The sequence below is a fragment of the Acipenser ruthenus genome, chromosome 42 (assembly GCF_902713425.1).
Source record: "Acipenser ruthenus chromosome 42, fAciRut3.2 maternal haplotype, whole genome shotgun sequence".
Lineage (NCBI taxonomy): Eukaryota > Metazoa > Chordata > Actinopteri > Acipenseriformes > Acipenseridae > Acipenser > Acipenser ruthenus.
This window is the reverse complement of record NC_081230.1, coordinates 527,399-544,068: the sequence shown is the minus strand read 5'-3', so window position 1 is coordinate 544,068 and position 16,670 is coordinate 527,399. Positions and strand designations below refer to the sequence as shown.

At 43.0% G+C, this 16,670-nt stretch overlaps 1 protein-coding gene and 1 long non-coding RNA gene across 2 annotated transcripts in view; both read left to right on the top strand.

Annotated features, from left to right (window-relative positions):
- LOC131709230 (C-type mannose receptor 2-like) overlaps window positions 1-9,070 on the top strand; it is a 39,076-nt gene extending 30,006 nt beyond the window's left edge. The window contains exons 4-6 of the mRNA XM_059011372.1: window positions 4,228-4,569; window positions 5,432-5,468; window positions 9,058-9,070. Of these exons, the coding sequence (XP_058867355.1) occupies window positions 4,228-4,569; window positions 5,432-5,468; window positions 9,058-9,070 (392 nt within the window). The remainder of the gene's footprint in view (window positions 1-4,227; window positions 4,570-5,431; window positions 5,469-9,057) is intronic.
- Window positions 9,071-12,848: 3,778 nt separating this feature from the next.
- On the top strand, window positions 12,849-16,240 carry LOC117968972 (uncharacterized). The gene is made up of 3 exons (XR_009311459.1): window positions 12,849-12,916; window positions 13,931-14,019; window positions 14,217-16,240. It is a non-coding gene; the product is annotated as an uncharacterized LOC117968972 (long non-coding RNA).
- The last annotated feature ends 430 nt before the right edge of the window (window positions 16,241-16,670 follow it).

Here is a 16,670-nt window from a genome sequence, read left to right as displayed (position 1 = left end):
CATGAAACTCTGAGGCACTGACACAACAAAATGTGAAAAAAGTTCAAGGGGGTGTAGATTTTCTATAGGCACTGTATATACAGACTTGCTCAAATTTGTTGGTACCCCTCCACAAAAAACGAAGAATGCACAATTTTCTCTGAAATAACTTGAAACTGACAAAACTAATTGGCATCCACCATTGTTTATTCCATATTTAATAGAAATCAGACTTTGCTTTTGATTTTTTATTCAACATAATATTGTAAATAAGAAAACAAATGAAAATGGCATGGGCAAAAATGATGGGACCGCTAACCTAATATTTTGTTGCACAACCTTTAGAGGCAATCACTGCAATCAAACGTTTTCTGTAGCTCTCAATGAGACTTCTGCACCTGTTAACAGGTAGTTTGGCCCACTCTTCATGAGCAAACTGCTCCAGCTGTCTCAGGTTTGATGGGTGCCTTCTCCAGACTGCAAGTTTCAGCTCTTTCCATAGATGTTCGATAGGATTCAGATCAGGACTCATAGAAGGCCACTTCAGAATAGTCCAATGTTTTGCTCTTATCCATTCTTGGGTGTTTTTAGCTGTGTGTTTTGGGTCATTATCATTTTGGAGGACCCATGACCTGCGACTGAGACAGAGCTTTCTGACACTGGGCAGTACGTTTCTCTCCAGAATGCCTTGATAGTCTTGAAATTTCATTGTGCCCTGCACAGATTCAAGGCACCCTGTGCCAGCCGCAGCAAAGCAGCCCCAAAACATAACTGAGCCTCCTCCATGTTTCACTGTAGATATGGTGTTCTTTTCTTTGAAAGCTTCATGTTTTCGTCTGTGAACATAGAGCTGATGTGACTTGCCAAAAAGCTCCAGTTTTGACTCATCTGTCCAAAGGACATTCTCCCAGAAGGATTGTGGCTTGTCAATATGCATTTTAGCAAATTCCAGTCTGGCTTTTTTATGTTTTTTTGTCAAAAGTGGAGTCCTCCTGGGTCTTCTTCCATGGAGCCCACTTTCGCTCAAAAAGCGACGGATGGTGCGATCAGAAACTGACGTACCTTCACCTTGGAGTTCAGCTTGTATCTCTTTGGCAGTTATCCTTGGTTCTTTTTCTACCATTCGCACTATCCTTCTGTTCAATCTGGGGTCGATTTTCCTCTTGTGGCCGCGCCCAGGGAGGTTGGCTACAGTTCCATGGACCTTAAACTTCTTAATAATATTTGCAACTGTTGTCACAGGAACATCAAGCTGCTTGGAGATGGTCTTGTAGCCTTTACCTTTACCATGCTTGTCTATTATTTTCTTTCTGATCTCCTCAGACAACTCTCTCCTTTGCTTTCTCTGGTCCATGTTCAGTGTGGTGCACACAATGATACCAAACAGCACAGTGACTACTTTTCTCCATTTAAATAGGCTGAATGACTGATTACAAGATTGGAGACATGTGTGATACTAATTAAAGAAACGAATTAGTTTGAAATATCACTATAATCCAATTATTTATTATCTTTTCTAAGGGGTACCAACAAATGTGTCCAGGCCATTTTAGAATATCTTTGTAGAATAAGCAATAATTCCTCTCTTTTCACAGGTTCTTTGCTTTATTCTATGACATACCAAAGGCATGCAAGTGTACATGATAAAATAGCTTTTAATTTCATCACTTTTCAGGAGGAATGAAGCATTATTTCAGCTGTAAGGGTACCAACAAATTTGAGCATGTCTGTGTGTGTATATATATATATATATATATATATATATATATATATATGTGTGTGTGTGTGTGTATGTGTGTGTATATATATATATAAAACTACATGTCCCAGGAGCCTCCGTGGCAGAAATAGGAGGGGGCGGGGACTCCTGGGTATTTAAGGAGGCAAGCTGAGAGAGTCAACGCAGTTCGTGGGAGGTTGCCGCAGGGAACAGACTCCAGATTGCTTGGAATAAAACTGGAATACCGAAGCCTGTTGCAAGCTTGAAAGGGGTGTGTGATTCAGGACTGCCGCTGTTTATGCAATTGTATTTATTGTTGAATCGGCGGGTGAATAAAATCACCAAAGTTAATTTGCTACAGTGTTGGAAAATGAAACAAATAATTATATAACCAGCCAAATAGGGAACCTGGGAGTGAGGGGTAAACCTGAAGGCATGTGACTTTGTGATCTAATATAAAAATAACCACACAGACTCGTGAGAGACTTTAAAAACGTTATTTGTTGAACACTATTTCTGGTGGGGAAACCAGAAAGTGTGCCCTCTTCACATCCGGGAGTTCTGGATCGGACATCTCAGCCACGTAGGAAGCGTCGGACCTTTTGGAGCGGTTCCACCCAAAGTTTCCTGATACTTACCTGAAGGAAAACCACTCGGAGCTGTAATAAAAGGGAATAAAGAGGAAACTGAAAAAGGGAAAAACAAGAAAAGAACTGTAGGTCTGTTGCGCACATGGTGCGACTGAGCCTCCACTCACCTTACAAGACCATCCATACTGCCCCTATTGGTGAACAGGGGAAATACTTGCCTACAGACTCAAGCGGTGTTTGTTTGTTTCACTGTGTAGAGAGGGACAAAGAAGAAAGTCAGTTAGGCCCTGTGACCGGGTCTTACGTCACTTGCGTGGATAGCTGCTGTTTACAACACAGAGAGACAACTGGGAGGTGGTTTTGAAACGCCGGCACAGGCGCGCAGGATTTATTAACACAAACAGAAATTAAAGTAAAGGTGGTCATGTGACGTTACCAGCCATGGTAACGCACAGAGGACACATACAGCAAGCTGTACAAAAGGCAAAATAAAACACAAAAACTACAAATAAAAGGTGCCCCAGAGGGCGAGCGCTAGCCTTAAAACGAGGCGTCCCGCTCCAGGAACCTGCTACACTACGTAACCCTCGCTATACATCACATGGGATCACAATCCCCTAACCTACTCATGAGCCGGTATTCATACAACGACTCCTGCTGCTTCATACGGCCTTGGCTGGGCATTGCCTTCACAAGCACCGCTTGCAGTCTCAGGGTTGCGTAGCTGTCGTTCCTGCAGCGCGGACCCTCTCCTCCCGAGTATACGCCGCTCCCCTCTGGCATGGCGTTGCAGTCGCCTCGAACCATCTCCCGCGGATGCTTTTGAACTGACGGACACTCAATCAAGACCCGCCCACCTGCTGATTGAGGTCCAGCACAGCCAATCACTTGCTGCCCTTCCCCTCAACCAAGCCTAGCAGGCAGCAAGTCTCAATCGAGCGCCCGTCTGGAAAACAATAATTCAATTTAACAAATCAACTCCAAAACAACACACAATAAACCCATTTCCCCATAAAAATTATACCAACACTAAATACACACGTGCAGGGCAATTGCCCTGCTACAGGCCCGAACAGGGCTAGGCATATTATTTTTGTTTCTTTATTTTGTGTAAATAATAAACTTACCTGGACCATACCATCCTCTCTTTGAGAGACTCCTGTCTGCATCTCCGGTTTCTGGACACACCCACTTACTTGTCTGTCACAATATATATATATATATATATATATATATATAATACCCTGATAAGTTAGCTTTGATACTTGCGTGTACTTCCCGTTGGTATAGTTCAGTTTCAGGTAAAGCAGGATGTCTTAAGGGAACCAGAGACGAAAACTCTGGTTACGAAAACTCCACAGCTTTGCAGCCATTCTGAAGGGACAACTTTGACTTGAATCTTCAGAACAAAGGGAGGCCAGAGAGCGTTTCTGATTGGCTAGTCATATCAGAGCTGTTTGAAGTGGAGGTGCCAATCACTGTCTCCTGTGTCGGGCAAACGTTGAGTAAATTACACACGGTGATAACCCGTGTCTCTGCATTTGCATACTGAGTAAATTACACACGGTGATAACCCGTGTCTCTGTGTTTGCATACTGAGTAAATTACATTGATTAATTAGTGATAGCCAGTGTCTACACATTCGCAGACTTAAACTCATTACTGAGAATATCAGTCTGCCTGCAATGTTATCTACAATACCCAGCTGAGAACACCGAAACAGGAGTAAATTTAACCAACTAAAAAATATACTTCTGGTATAACAACTTTCTGAGAACTTTGCCCCTTATTTTTAAATAACACACAGATGTACTTGTAGACAAGAAGCAGATTGTGATAAATTGTAGGATTGATGAAACACACAATTTCTTTTGGGTTCAGAGCCAGCTCACCTCCACAGCTCCCAGCCTCTCAGCTGCTGTTTGTTTGTGTTTACAGAGACCAGCAACATCACTGAGAGATACACCCTGATTGAAGAACTGAAAACCTGGACTGAAGCTCAGCAGTACTGTAGAGAACACCACACCGACCTCGTCAGTATAAAGAACGCCAGTGAAAATGAAGAACTAGTGAAGAAAGCGCAGGGCAAGCCCTTCTGGATAGGCCTGTTCAATGAGCCCTGGAAGTGGTCACACCAGGGGGATAACTACACATTTCACAACTGGAGCAATGGGGAACCAAACAATGGGGGAGGGGATGAGAACTGTGTGAAGATGAGTAAGAAGGGTGAATGGAATGATGCTCCCTGCAACAATCAGAAGTCCTTCTTCTGCTGTGAGGGTGAGGACCCTGTTCAGACTGTGTTCTCATTTAATTCAGTGTAAATCTTCAGGTTGAAAGAGGGAAGCATGATTAGATCTCTTCAATAGGTCCTGGTGGTGACACATCTATCAGTTTCAATCATAGAGGGTCTAAATGGGGTTAAAAGAGTAAACAAAACCCGAGTTATATTTCCTTAGGCTTTAAGGTATTGTGCTGTGCTGTGCAATATCCTATAATAACAAGACATGTTCCTTTACACATTCTAAAATAACATTAACATTGATTGACAGTGAACTGAGTTTTTCTCACAACGATTTCTTTGTCTACCTGGTGTTTCCATGACCTTCGTCACTCATGCCAGAATGATACTCATGTTACAGTACAAACCACAAGCATGTTGTTAGTATATTTATTATTATTATTATTATTATTATTATTATTATTATTAAGGGAAGTAGAGCAGGAGCAGCAGCTTGAAAGAGGTGAGTGGGGAGGGGGTCCAGGGCACACCTGGTGGGTTTGTGGCCCTGGAGCAGGGAGACTCTGAGAGGGGAGAGAAGGTGGAGGAGGGTGAGTTAGTAGGGAACGCAGTGGGTGTAAGGCTTGGAGCGGGAGTGGGTGGGGCGGAAGGAGAGGTGTTAAAGAGTTTGGGGATATCTGAGATTTTAGAAGAGAAGAGGCAAAGTCATCAGAGGAGATAGAGGGGGGAGGGTTTAGGAGGGAGGAGAAGGTAGAGAGTAGTTTACGTGGGTTGTTAGTGTCATTGTCAGCATTACCCTGGTGGAGACAGCAGCATAGACACAGTTTCATTGAAATGCATTTGAACAATACACTGGAAACAGGAAACACTAAATCTTGTTGTTGTGTGTTTTCTTTACAGATTCAGACCCCACAAGCCCCCCTTCCACTCCGGTCTCTCAAGGTATGCAGTGTAATCACTTCAGTGGATTCAGAACCACTGCAGGAATCTGGCTTTGTTATAAACTTTCTTTTTTCTCTTTTTCTTGTTACATAAGGAGAATCCTCGAGCCCCCCTTCCACTCCGGTCTCTCAAGGTAAGTGCAGTTTGAAGATGGCAGTCTGTTCAGTGTGATTGACAGCCCACACTCACCAGAAGAGATAGAGGGGGGAGGGTTTAGGAGGGAGGAGAAGGTAGAGAGTAGTTTTCGTGGGTTGTTAGTGGAGGCTTGGATTATAGATTGGAAATAAGAACATTTAACAGAGGAGAGAGTAGAGAAGAAGGAGGAGAGGAGGGAGCGGTAGAGGTCTAGGACAGCAGGGAGTTTTGTTCTTTTCCATTTCTTTTCAGTAGAGGTAATGGGGTGATGTGGATTGCAGCTATCAGTACCCCTTGTTCTGCTGTGACTGAAGGCTCCCTGTTCAGTCTGTGCTCTTGTTCAGCTCAGTGTTTGTACCCCAGACTGTGAGCAGGGACTCAGAGGCTCAGTCCATCTGATCCTTCAGTAGCTGTCTGACCTCCAGAGCAGGGCAGGGTGTAGCCTAGAGATCTGAAGAACCAGAATCCAGCGCGGTCATTAAGAGTGTGAGAGGGAGCAGCTACCCCTCATTGTTATACCCAGGAGAGACGTGTGTTGTGATATACATTCCTACTGTCTATTTATTATATTTATTTGAAAACAATAAACCATGTCATTGTCAGCATTGCCCTGGTGGAGACAGCAGCATAGACACAGTTTCATTGAAATGCATTTGAACAATACACTTGAAACAGGAAACACTAAATCTTGTTGTTGTGTGTTTTCTTTACAGATTCAGACCCCACAAGCCCCCCTTCCACTCCGGTCTCTCAAGGTATGCAGTGTAATCACTTCAGTGGATTCAGAACCACTGCAGGAATCTGGCTTTGTTATAAACCTTCTTTTTTCTCTCTTTCTTGTTACAGAAGCAGAATCCTCGAGCCCCCCTTCCACTCCGCTCTCTCAAGGTAAGTGCAGTTTGAAGATGGCAGTTTGTTTAGTGTGATTGACAGACCACACCATGAGTTATAAATGAATCTCAGTGCTCTTATCAACTTCACTAATTCAACAGTGAGTTCCCCATTGCCCTGGTGATGACAGCACCACACACACACACACACACACGCACACACACACACAATGATACACACACTGACACACACACACACTGACACATACACACACACAGACACACACACACACACGCACACACACACAATGATACACACACTGACACACACACACACACTGACACATACACACACACAGACACACACACTGACACACACACACACACACTGACACACACACACACATACACACACACACACACACACACACAGTGTCGCTCAAATATATTTAAACAATAATGTAGAAAGTCAAATGATGTATTTTTACTCCTGTAAATCCAAACCTCTCAAGCCTTCTCTAAACACCAGCCTCTAAAGGTATGGAGTACACTAGTTCAGTTTGAATGTGGCTTTGTACTAAATGACTTATTGTTTGATTGTATTAGTATTTATTTATTGTCCTGGTGGAGACAGCAGCATAGACACAGTTTCATTGAAATGCATTTGAACAATACACTTGAAACAGGAAACACTAAATCTTGTTGTTGTGTGTTTTCTTTACAGATTCAGACCCCACAAGCCCCCCTTCCACTCCGGTCTCTCAAGGTATGCAGTGTAATCACTTCAGTGGATTCAGAACCACTGCAGGAATCTGGCTTTGTTATAAACTTTCTTTTTTCTCTTTTTCTTGTTACATAAGGAGAATCCTCGAGCCCCCCTTCCACTCCGGTCTCTCAAGGTAAGTGCAGTTTGAAGATGGCAGTTTGTTCAGTGTGATTGACAGCCCACACTCACCAGAGGAGATAGAGGGGGGAGGGTTTAGGAGGGAGGAGAAGGTAGAGAGTAGTTTTCATGGGTTGTTAGTGGAGGCTTGGATTATAGATTGGAAATAAGAACATTTAACAGAGGAGAGAGTAGAGGAGAAGGAGGAGAGGAGAGTGCGGTAAAGGTCTAGGGCAGCAGGGAGTTTGGTTCTCTTCCATTTCTTTTCAGCAGATCGCAGTGTGATTCTTGCCGAGCGGAGCGCAGAGTAGAGCCAGGGATGGGGAGGGGAGGGGCGAGCAGGTCGGGAGGTGAGGGGACAGAGGGAGTCAAGGGAGGAGGTGAGGGAGGAGAAGAGGGTGGAGGTAGCAGAGTCTACGGAGAGTTGGGAGAAGGAGTCGATAGGAGGGAGGTGAGAGAGAGCAGTGGATTCAAGGACAGGGGGAGAGAGAGCGGAGGTTACGGCGAGAGGTGACAGTGGGGGTAGGAGGAGCAGGGAGAGATGGGAGAGACAGAGAAAAAGAGATGAAATAGTGATCAGAGAGGTCCAGGGGGGTGACAGAGAGGGTGGAGGGGCAGCAGGCCCTGGAGAACGTGAGGTCCAGTTGACGGCCAGCTTTGTGGGCAGGGGGGGATGGAGAGAGACAGAAGTGGAAGGAGTGAAGGAGAGGGAGGAATCCGGAAGAGTGGCTGGGGTTGGAGAGATGGATATTGAAATCACCTAAAAGGACAGTTGGAGTAGACAGAGAGGGGAGGGAGGAGAGGAGATAGTCGAGTTCATCGAGAAAGTGATTGAGAGGTCCAGGGGGACGGTACAGTACAATTAGCAGGAGTTGACAGGGAGAGGTTAGTTGGACAGCATGAAATTCAAAGGTCTTAACAGAGAGTGAGGAGAGGTCGGAGGGGACAGAAAAGAGTAAGGAGGGAGAGAGGAGAAGACCAGTCCCACCTCCCCGTCCAGTGAGACGTGGAGTATGGGACAGGACGTAAAGAGAGGACAGGGCGGCAGGAGTTACAGTGTTATCAGGGGAGAGCCAGGTTTCAGTGAGAGCAAGGAAATCGAGAGAGAGGTGGGAGGCAAAGGCAGAGATGAAATCAGCTTTGTTAGCAGAAGAGTGACAGTTCCAGAGTGCACCAGAGAGAGTGCGAGGGGGGAGAGGGTGAGAGGGGGGGAGAGGCAGCAGCGGAGAAAGGGCACAGGATGAGAGTGAGAGGACAGAATAACAGGGATGTGAGAGACAGTCCTAGCAGGACAGGCGAGACGAATAGGCACAGTGGGAGAGGGAGCGGTGGGAGGGGGGGGCGGGGAGGGTACAGACCTGACTAGTAGATGGCATCTTCCAGAGCGCTGCTATGTATTATCACCATACAGTTCTACTGGTCTCCTACTGTGACAGGACTGGCATGTGGTGACGTCAGGCCAGATGCAGGAAGAAAACCAAGTTGTAGTACTGCAGTTCAAAAGGTGCTGTGGCGTCATATATAACTACAATAAATCATAAAACAAACACATACAAAACAATAAATTGCACAGGGGTGGAGGGGGGAGACTTGGTTCTAAAAATAAATAACAAATAACTGTACAGGGCTCCTCGCCCTGTTACACCTACATTCTTACAAGACCAATTTCCAGTGGAAATCTTTTCTGTGAAGAACACGTTTTCACTCATCTTTATTGTGCTGTCCCCTCTCCCCAGGCGGCTCATCTAGTCAGTGTTTATATGAAGGAAATGGGAAGACATGGCAGGAAGCTCAGAGCTACTGCAGAAACCAAAGCAGAGACCTGCCCAGCATTCAAGACCAGGCCAGGGCTAATGAGCTTATAGGTCTTATACCTTCAACTAGTGACTCGGATCACTGGATCGGGCTGTATCATGACAAAGAGAACTGGCAGTGGTCCAGTGGAGGTGATGTCATCTACTCCAACTGGGAACCATACCTCTTCTGTGCTTCAGTCAATTCAGAGGGAGAGTGGGAGGATTCACTCTGCAGTCAGAGAAACTATTTCATGTGCTACAGCGGTGAGTTGAGATTCAATTCCTTTGTTAATGAAACAGCTGACTGGACTGGGGGATGAAGCCAGGTCCCCTGGATACTGCACAGGGGCCGTAATCTTGAAACATTCAAAAGAAGAAACATCTTCTTAAATCCAGCATTTTTCTAAGTTTATTATTAAGAAAAATGTTAAGAAGGTGTGTTATTCATAACACATTTCTTATGATTTTTTTCCTTCATAAGAAACATAAGAAAACGTGTATTATTCAAAGAAATGTTCTTATTGTTTTGTTTAGATTGTTTATATTCCAGACAGCAAAATCCTCGTCTTAAATATGTGGCCCTTATTAGATGTGTAGAAGAAATATGTTTAGCAGTTAAATAACTATTTGTATTAGAATAAAGGGTGATAAAGAAGGTTGTAGTTTTCCTGTATTGTGTGTAATTAATACCACAGCCACCTGAACTAAGCAGTCATTGCACTGCCTCAGCCAATCAGGTTCCTAGTAGAGCGCTCATTATCATGCAGTCGACACCCTCAGAGCTTTAGAATGTTGAAACTGTCATTGGAACAGGCTCACTTCAAAACAGACAAATACCAGCCAGTACAGGAAATACATGAAAGCACATGGGGGGGATGTGTTCATAATGATACTGTTTGCTTCATATTGATTGTGCACCGACTGTGAGGAAAATATGAATGATCAATTTGAAAAAGAACAATGATTATTCCTAAATCATTAAATAGACTCCCTGTGATGGGGTGCAGCCTATTTTGTGGTGGTTCTGTGTTTTTTGTATTATTTAGAGTGGATGTGAGTGAGTTTGGGGTGTGGTTCAGTGAATTTATGTGTGAGGAATGTGTGGAATGTGCCTGGGCTAATGAGGTGCGAATTGCCCAATTAGCCCAGGCACCTGTATAAAAGGGAGTGGTTGGGTATGCTAGGAGGAGAGTGTTTTTTTAGGAGGTGAGTGTTTGGAACAGTGAAAAGACGTGTGTGAGAGAGTGAGTGATTCTTTCTGTATAGTTTATGTTTAAAGCCTGTTTTTGTGTTCGTCTTTTTGGTTGGCCACCGTGCCTTTTTATTTGTGTTTTGTTAATTAAAATATTTTGGTTTCACTGCACTTTCTGTCTCTGAGTCTTCCCTCTGCCGCTATCCTGCCACACTCCCCCATCCCCCACTTTGCTATTAAATACTTTTCAAACATAAACTAAAGAGACTCCCATGCACTGCTAGAGATGCTGCTTTTCATGACCTTGATAGCTGAGCCGGGTGTGACTCGGGTTCAATCACTATACAACAGGAGAGCCAGCGCACCTCCACAGATGACATTGATTTTGATCTGCTGTTTGTGTTTACAGAGCCCAGCAACATCACTGAGAGATACACCCTGATTGAAGAACTGAAAACCTGGACTGAAGCTCAGCAGTACTGTAGAGAACACCACACCGACCTCGTCAGTATAAAGAACGCCAGTGAAAATGAAGAAATAGTGAAGAAAGCGCAGGGCAAGCCCTTCTGGATAGGCCTGTTCAATGAGCCCTGGAAGTGGTCACACCAGGGGGATAACTACACATTTCACAGCTGGAGCAAAGGGGATCCAAACAATGGGGGAGGGGATGAGAACTGTGTGACGATGAGCAAGAAGGGTGAATGGAATGATGCTCCCTGCAACAATCAGAACTCCTTCTTCTGCTGTGAGGGTGAGGACCCTGTTCAGACTGTGTTCTCATTTAATTCAGTGTGTACCTTCAGGTTCAAAGAGGGAAGCATGATTAGATCTCTTCAATAGGTCCTGGTGGTGACAAATCTAGCAGTTTCCACTTTGAGAATCAATCACAGGCTCCCTGCTCAGGCTGATGGGATGGTCTATCCTTCCAGAGGTAATGGGGTGATGTGGATTGCATCTATCAGTACCCTTGTTCTGCTGTGATTGAAGGCTCCCTGTTCAGTCTGTGCTCTTGTTCAGCTCAGTGTTTGTACCCCAGTCTGTGAGCAGGGACTCAGAGGCTCAGTCCATCTGATCCTACAGTAGCTGTCTGACCTCCAGAGCAGGGCAGGGTGTAGCCTAGAAATCTGAAGAACCAGAATCCAGCCCCTTCATTAAGAGTGTGAGAGGGAGCAGCTACACCTCATTGTTATACCCAGGAGAGACGTGTGCTGTGATAAACATTCTTACTGTCTATTTATTATATTTATTTGAAAACAATAAACCATGTCATTGTCAGCATTGCCCTGGTGGAGACAGCAGCATAGACACAGTTTCATTAAAATGCATTTGAACAATAGACTTGAAACAGGAAACACTAAATCTTGTTGTTGTGTGTTTTCTTTACAGATTCAGACCCCACAAGCCCCCCTTCCACTCCGGTCTCTCAAGGTATGCAGTGTAATCACTTCAGTGGATTCAGATCAACAGCAGGAATCTGGCTTTGTTATAAACTTTCTTTTTTCTCTTTTTCTTTTTACAGAAGGAGAATCCTCGAGCCCCCCTTCCACTCCGGTCTCTCAAGGTAAGTGCAGTTTGAAGATGGCAGTTTGTTCAGTGTGATTGACAGCCCACACCATGAGTTATAAATGAATCTCAGTGCTCTTATCAACTTCACTAACTCAACAGTGAGTTCACCATTGCCCTGGTGATGACAGCACCACACACACTGACACACACACACACACACACTGACACACACACACACTTACACACACACTGACACACACACACACTGACACACACACACACTGACACACACACACACTGACACACACTGACACACACACACACTGACACACACGCACACGCACACACTGACACACACACACACACACACACACACACTGACAAACACACACACACACTGACACACACACACACAGACACTCTGACACACACACACACACACACTGACACACACACACAAATACACACGCACACACACTGACACACACACATACATGCACACACACACACTGACACACACACTGACACACACACACATACACTGACACACACACACACACTGACACACACACACACTCACACACTGACTGATACACTGACTGATACACACTCATACACACACTCACACACACACACACACACAATTTCACGCACAATTTCACTCAAATATATTTAAACAATAATGTAGAAATGCAAATGATGTATTTTTACTCCTGTAAATCCAAACCTCTCAAGCCTTCTCTCAACACCAGCCTCTAAAGGTATGGAGTGCACTAGTTCAGTTTGAATGTGGCTTTGTAATAAATGACTTCATTTATTGCCCTGGTGGAGACAGCAGCATAGACACAGTTTCATTTAAATGCATTTGAACTATAGACTTGAAACAGGAAACACTAAATCTTGTTGTTGTGTGTTTTCTTTACAGATTCAGACCCCACAAGCCCCCCTTCCACTCCGGTCTCTCAAGGTATGCAGTGTAATCACTTCAGTGGATTCAGAACCACTGCAGGAATCTGGCTTTGTTATAAACTTTCTTTTTTTCTCTTTTTCTTGTTACAGAAGCAGAATCCTCGAGGCCCCCTTCCACTCCGGTCTCTCAAGGTAAGTACAGTTTTGTTTTATTACCCTTTTAAAAGATGACCATTTCAGAAATATCATCATGTCAAGCTTTTAGAAACTGGTAAAAATGTAATCACAATATTAGAGTTGAAAATACACATGGAAGTGTACAGTGTAGTGATTGAAGACGACATACCACGTGCATTTGTTTGCAAGTTGAGTTTAGGTGACTTCACTCGCGTGTCTCTGCTGCTGAAACTCAACATGACAGCTGCACCAACTAAGACACTGCATTCATTATACTGAAAACTGAGATCTAAGACACTGCATTCACTATGCTGAAAACTGAGGTCAAAGACACTGCATTCATTATGCTGAAAACTGAGATCTAAGACACTGCATTCACTATGCTGAAAACTGATATCTAAGACACTGCATTCATTATACTGAAAACTGAGCTCTAAGACACTGCATTCACTATGCTGAAAACTGAGATCTAAGACACTGCATTCTCTATGCTGAAAACTGAGGTCTAAGACACTGCATTCACTATGCTGAAAACTGAGATCTAAGACACTGCATTCACTATACTGAAAACTGAGATCTAAGACATTGCGTTCAAGGCTGGCTGGAAGGAAAATGAATTGCGTGTTTAATTATTGTTTACTTTATTTATTTCTATGCTACCTGTGTTTTAATAAAGCTGTAATTAGCAATATTAAACAAAGGCAGTTTTTTTAATTAAATTATATTTCAAAATTGTATAATGCAACAAAATGAATACATTCAAAGGGTTAGTGCGTCGTCGAAGGTTCCTCACTGATAATTGATCCTTTCTCAGTTAAAACGGCACATTTCTCAGAATCTAAAAATGGAACGCTGCTCCCGTTCTGTGCTGCACATTACAGACTACGTGGGGTCTTATTGTTTGACATGGGGTTTATTTAATGGCTGTGTGATCTCTTCTGTGCTGCACATTACAGACTACGTGGGGTCTTATTGTTTGACATGGAGTTTATTTAATGGCTGTGTGAACTCTTCTTTTTGTCTGCACAGATAAGATGGCAACAGCAAGGGTCAAACTAAACGTACCCAAAGGAGTGAATCTGGAAGACCCTAAAGTGAGCGAAGCCATTTTAGAGCAGGTAGGTGACACGCCCTTTCAGAAATCCAAACTGACACTGCTTCCTGTGTACTGGACTTCGTGTGACACTGATGAGCTAATCTCATGTTGACTTTGCTTCCCTTTAGTTCCTTCTAGTTTCCTCTCGTTTCCCTGATAGATACACAGAGAGATGTGGTGCTCCTTGATAACACTGTGTTTCTTGTGTTGCTGTTTCAGATTCGGGAGCACCTCTCCAAGAACTTTCCAATGGACGGTGTTAATCTGCGCTGGAGAAAACAAGACGGGGAGATATTCCACAAGGAGGAAGAGGAAGAGGAGGAGGAGGAGAAGGAGAAGTACTTCAAGCCGTGAGATACCAGCGCCCACAATGACAAGCGTGGGCTTTCAGAGCAGCACTGTCTTATATTAATCTGACATTATCTACTGGTTTATATTACTCTGACATTATCTACTGGTTTATATTAATTTGACATTATCTACTGGTTTATATTAATCTGACATTATCTACTGGTTTATATTACTCTGACATTATCTACGGTTTATATTACTCTGACATTATCTACTGGTTTATATTAATCTGACATTATCTACTGGTTTGTATTACTCTGACATTATCTACTGGTTTATATTAATCTGACATTATCTACTGGTTTATATTACTCTGACATTATCTACTGGTGCAGCACTGGTTTATATTAAGGTGATGGGGTGTGTGTTTTAATTTAATGATAATTTAAATATATATTCAATTATTTATTGGTGCCGCACATATTTATATTAAGGTGAGGTGTGTGTGTGTTTTTAATTTAATGATAATTTAAATATATATTCAATTATTTATTGGTGCCGCACATATTTATATTAAGGTGAGGTGTGTGTGTGTTTTTAATTTAATGATAATTTAAATATATGTTCAATTATTTACTGGTGCAGCACATATTTATATTAAGGTGAGGTGTGTGTGTTTTAATTTAATGATAATTTAAATATATGTTCAATTATTTACTGGTGCAGCACATATTTATATTAAGGTGATGGCGTGTGTTTTTAATTTAATGATAATTTAAATATATATTCAATTATTTACTGGTGCAGCACATATTTATATTAAGGTGAGGTGTGTGTGTTTTAATTTAATGGTAATTTAAATATATGTTAAATTATTTACTGGTGCAGCACATTTATATTAAGGTGCTGGTGTGTGTGTTTTAATGTAGTAAATGATTCTAATAGAGGTTACATTAGTTGCTGGTGCAAGTTTCTTTCACCTTGTAAAGAATATATTCAGAGTGGTAACAGAGTAACAGGCCTCTTCACCATGGCATGGCAGAGCATGGATTTACAGAATGAATGTACAACTTGCAGTGTACTATTAAATCCCATAGAGGGCACCACAAACACATTTACTGAGGGAGGAAGGGAGCAAGCTCCTGTATAATGATACAATCACCTGGAAGGTCTTGATGCTGCAGTACATTACAAACAGCAGCCAGGATACAGGTGTTGAATTGCTTATCAGGAGGACAGGGCTAAGGTAGATGGCAGATGAAGGAGAGTTCTCTTTTTCACATGATCCTCCAGTGAAATGACATGGGCAGCTCTAGCCTGGGTCACTCTGAGCCTCTGTCTGGTAAGTGAGACGAGTTGTCCTAGTGCAGCTCAGCAAGCTGGTCTCTTCCAGTCCAGGTCTGCGTTCCAACCATGGCTGTGTTTCTACCTGGAGGAAAAGCCCTCCAAGACTGGAGCCTGTCGCAATGCAAGTGAAGCTGCAGCATATACTAGCACTGTGGCGCCCCCTATGGTCTTTAAATAGGTCTGCATTATCACACAGAAATATATGTGCAGTCTGCAGGGTGCAATGCAACATGGGGTGAAGTCATTAAGGCTATGAGTAGGGTGGTTTGCTACAGTTTATGATTTAAATGGAAATGTAATTTTTTCTGATATTTAATTTACATTACTGTAAAATTTACATTACTGTAATAAAAATAACAGGGTCACTGAAAGTTTTATTTCTCATTATAGTGTATGGGGAGCAGAGGGGAGGGGGGCAAATCCATGCATTCATGAAACATGTTCATCTCATGCAAACACATAGAAATCACACGAGCTGTACCAAAGAAAATATGTGATTCATGTCATTGTATTGTATGAAGGGTTGTGCATGATAATGATGCTCTACTACTCTGTATTTCTGAATGTATTTTTGCTAATTTATTTCAATAAAATTTCAATCTCAATCTATGGCATCTTTTTTATTATTATTACTATTTTCACAGAGACTGCAGTCCTCTAACAAGGCTGCTCTATAGAGATGGATCCCTTTCTATACAGTGTGGTTCAGGAGACTGGGTGATGGGCAGCACAGGGGCTGAACAGAGACTGCTCTATAGCGATGGATCCCTTTCTATACAGTGTGGTTGAGGAGACTGGGTGCTGGTTGAATGGATCTATATCAGCTGTTTCTTGTCTACACTCCATAATTAATCTATTTGCTGTTCATTTTGTAACAGGTCCCAAGTCATAGCTGATCACCATTTCACCAGCAGTTGCTGACATTGTCTGCAGGTTTAAATAAATAAGCTAGTCTTGAAAGGGTTACAGCATGACTTTATTCAAAGCGCCTCCTGTCATGAAGCAGACTATGCCACTTTATGGTCACATATCTGC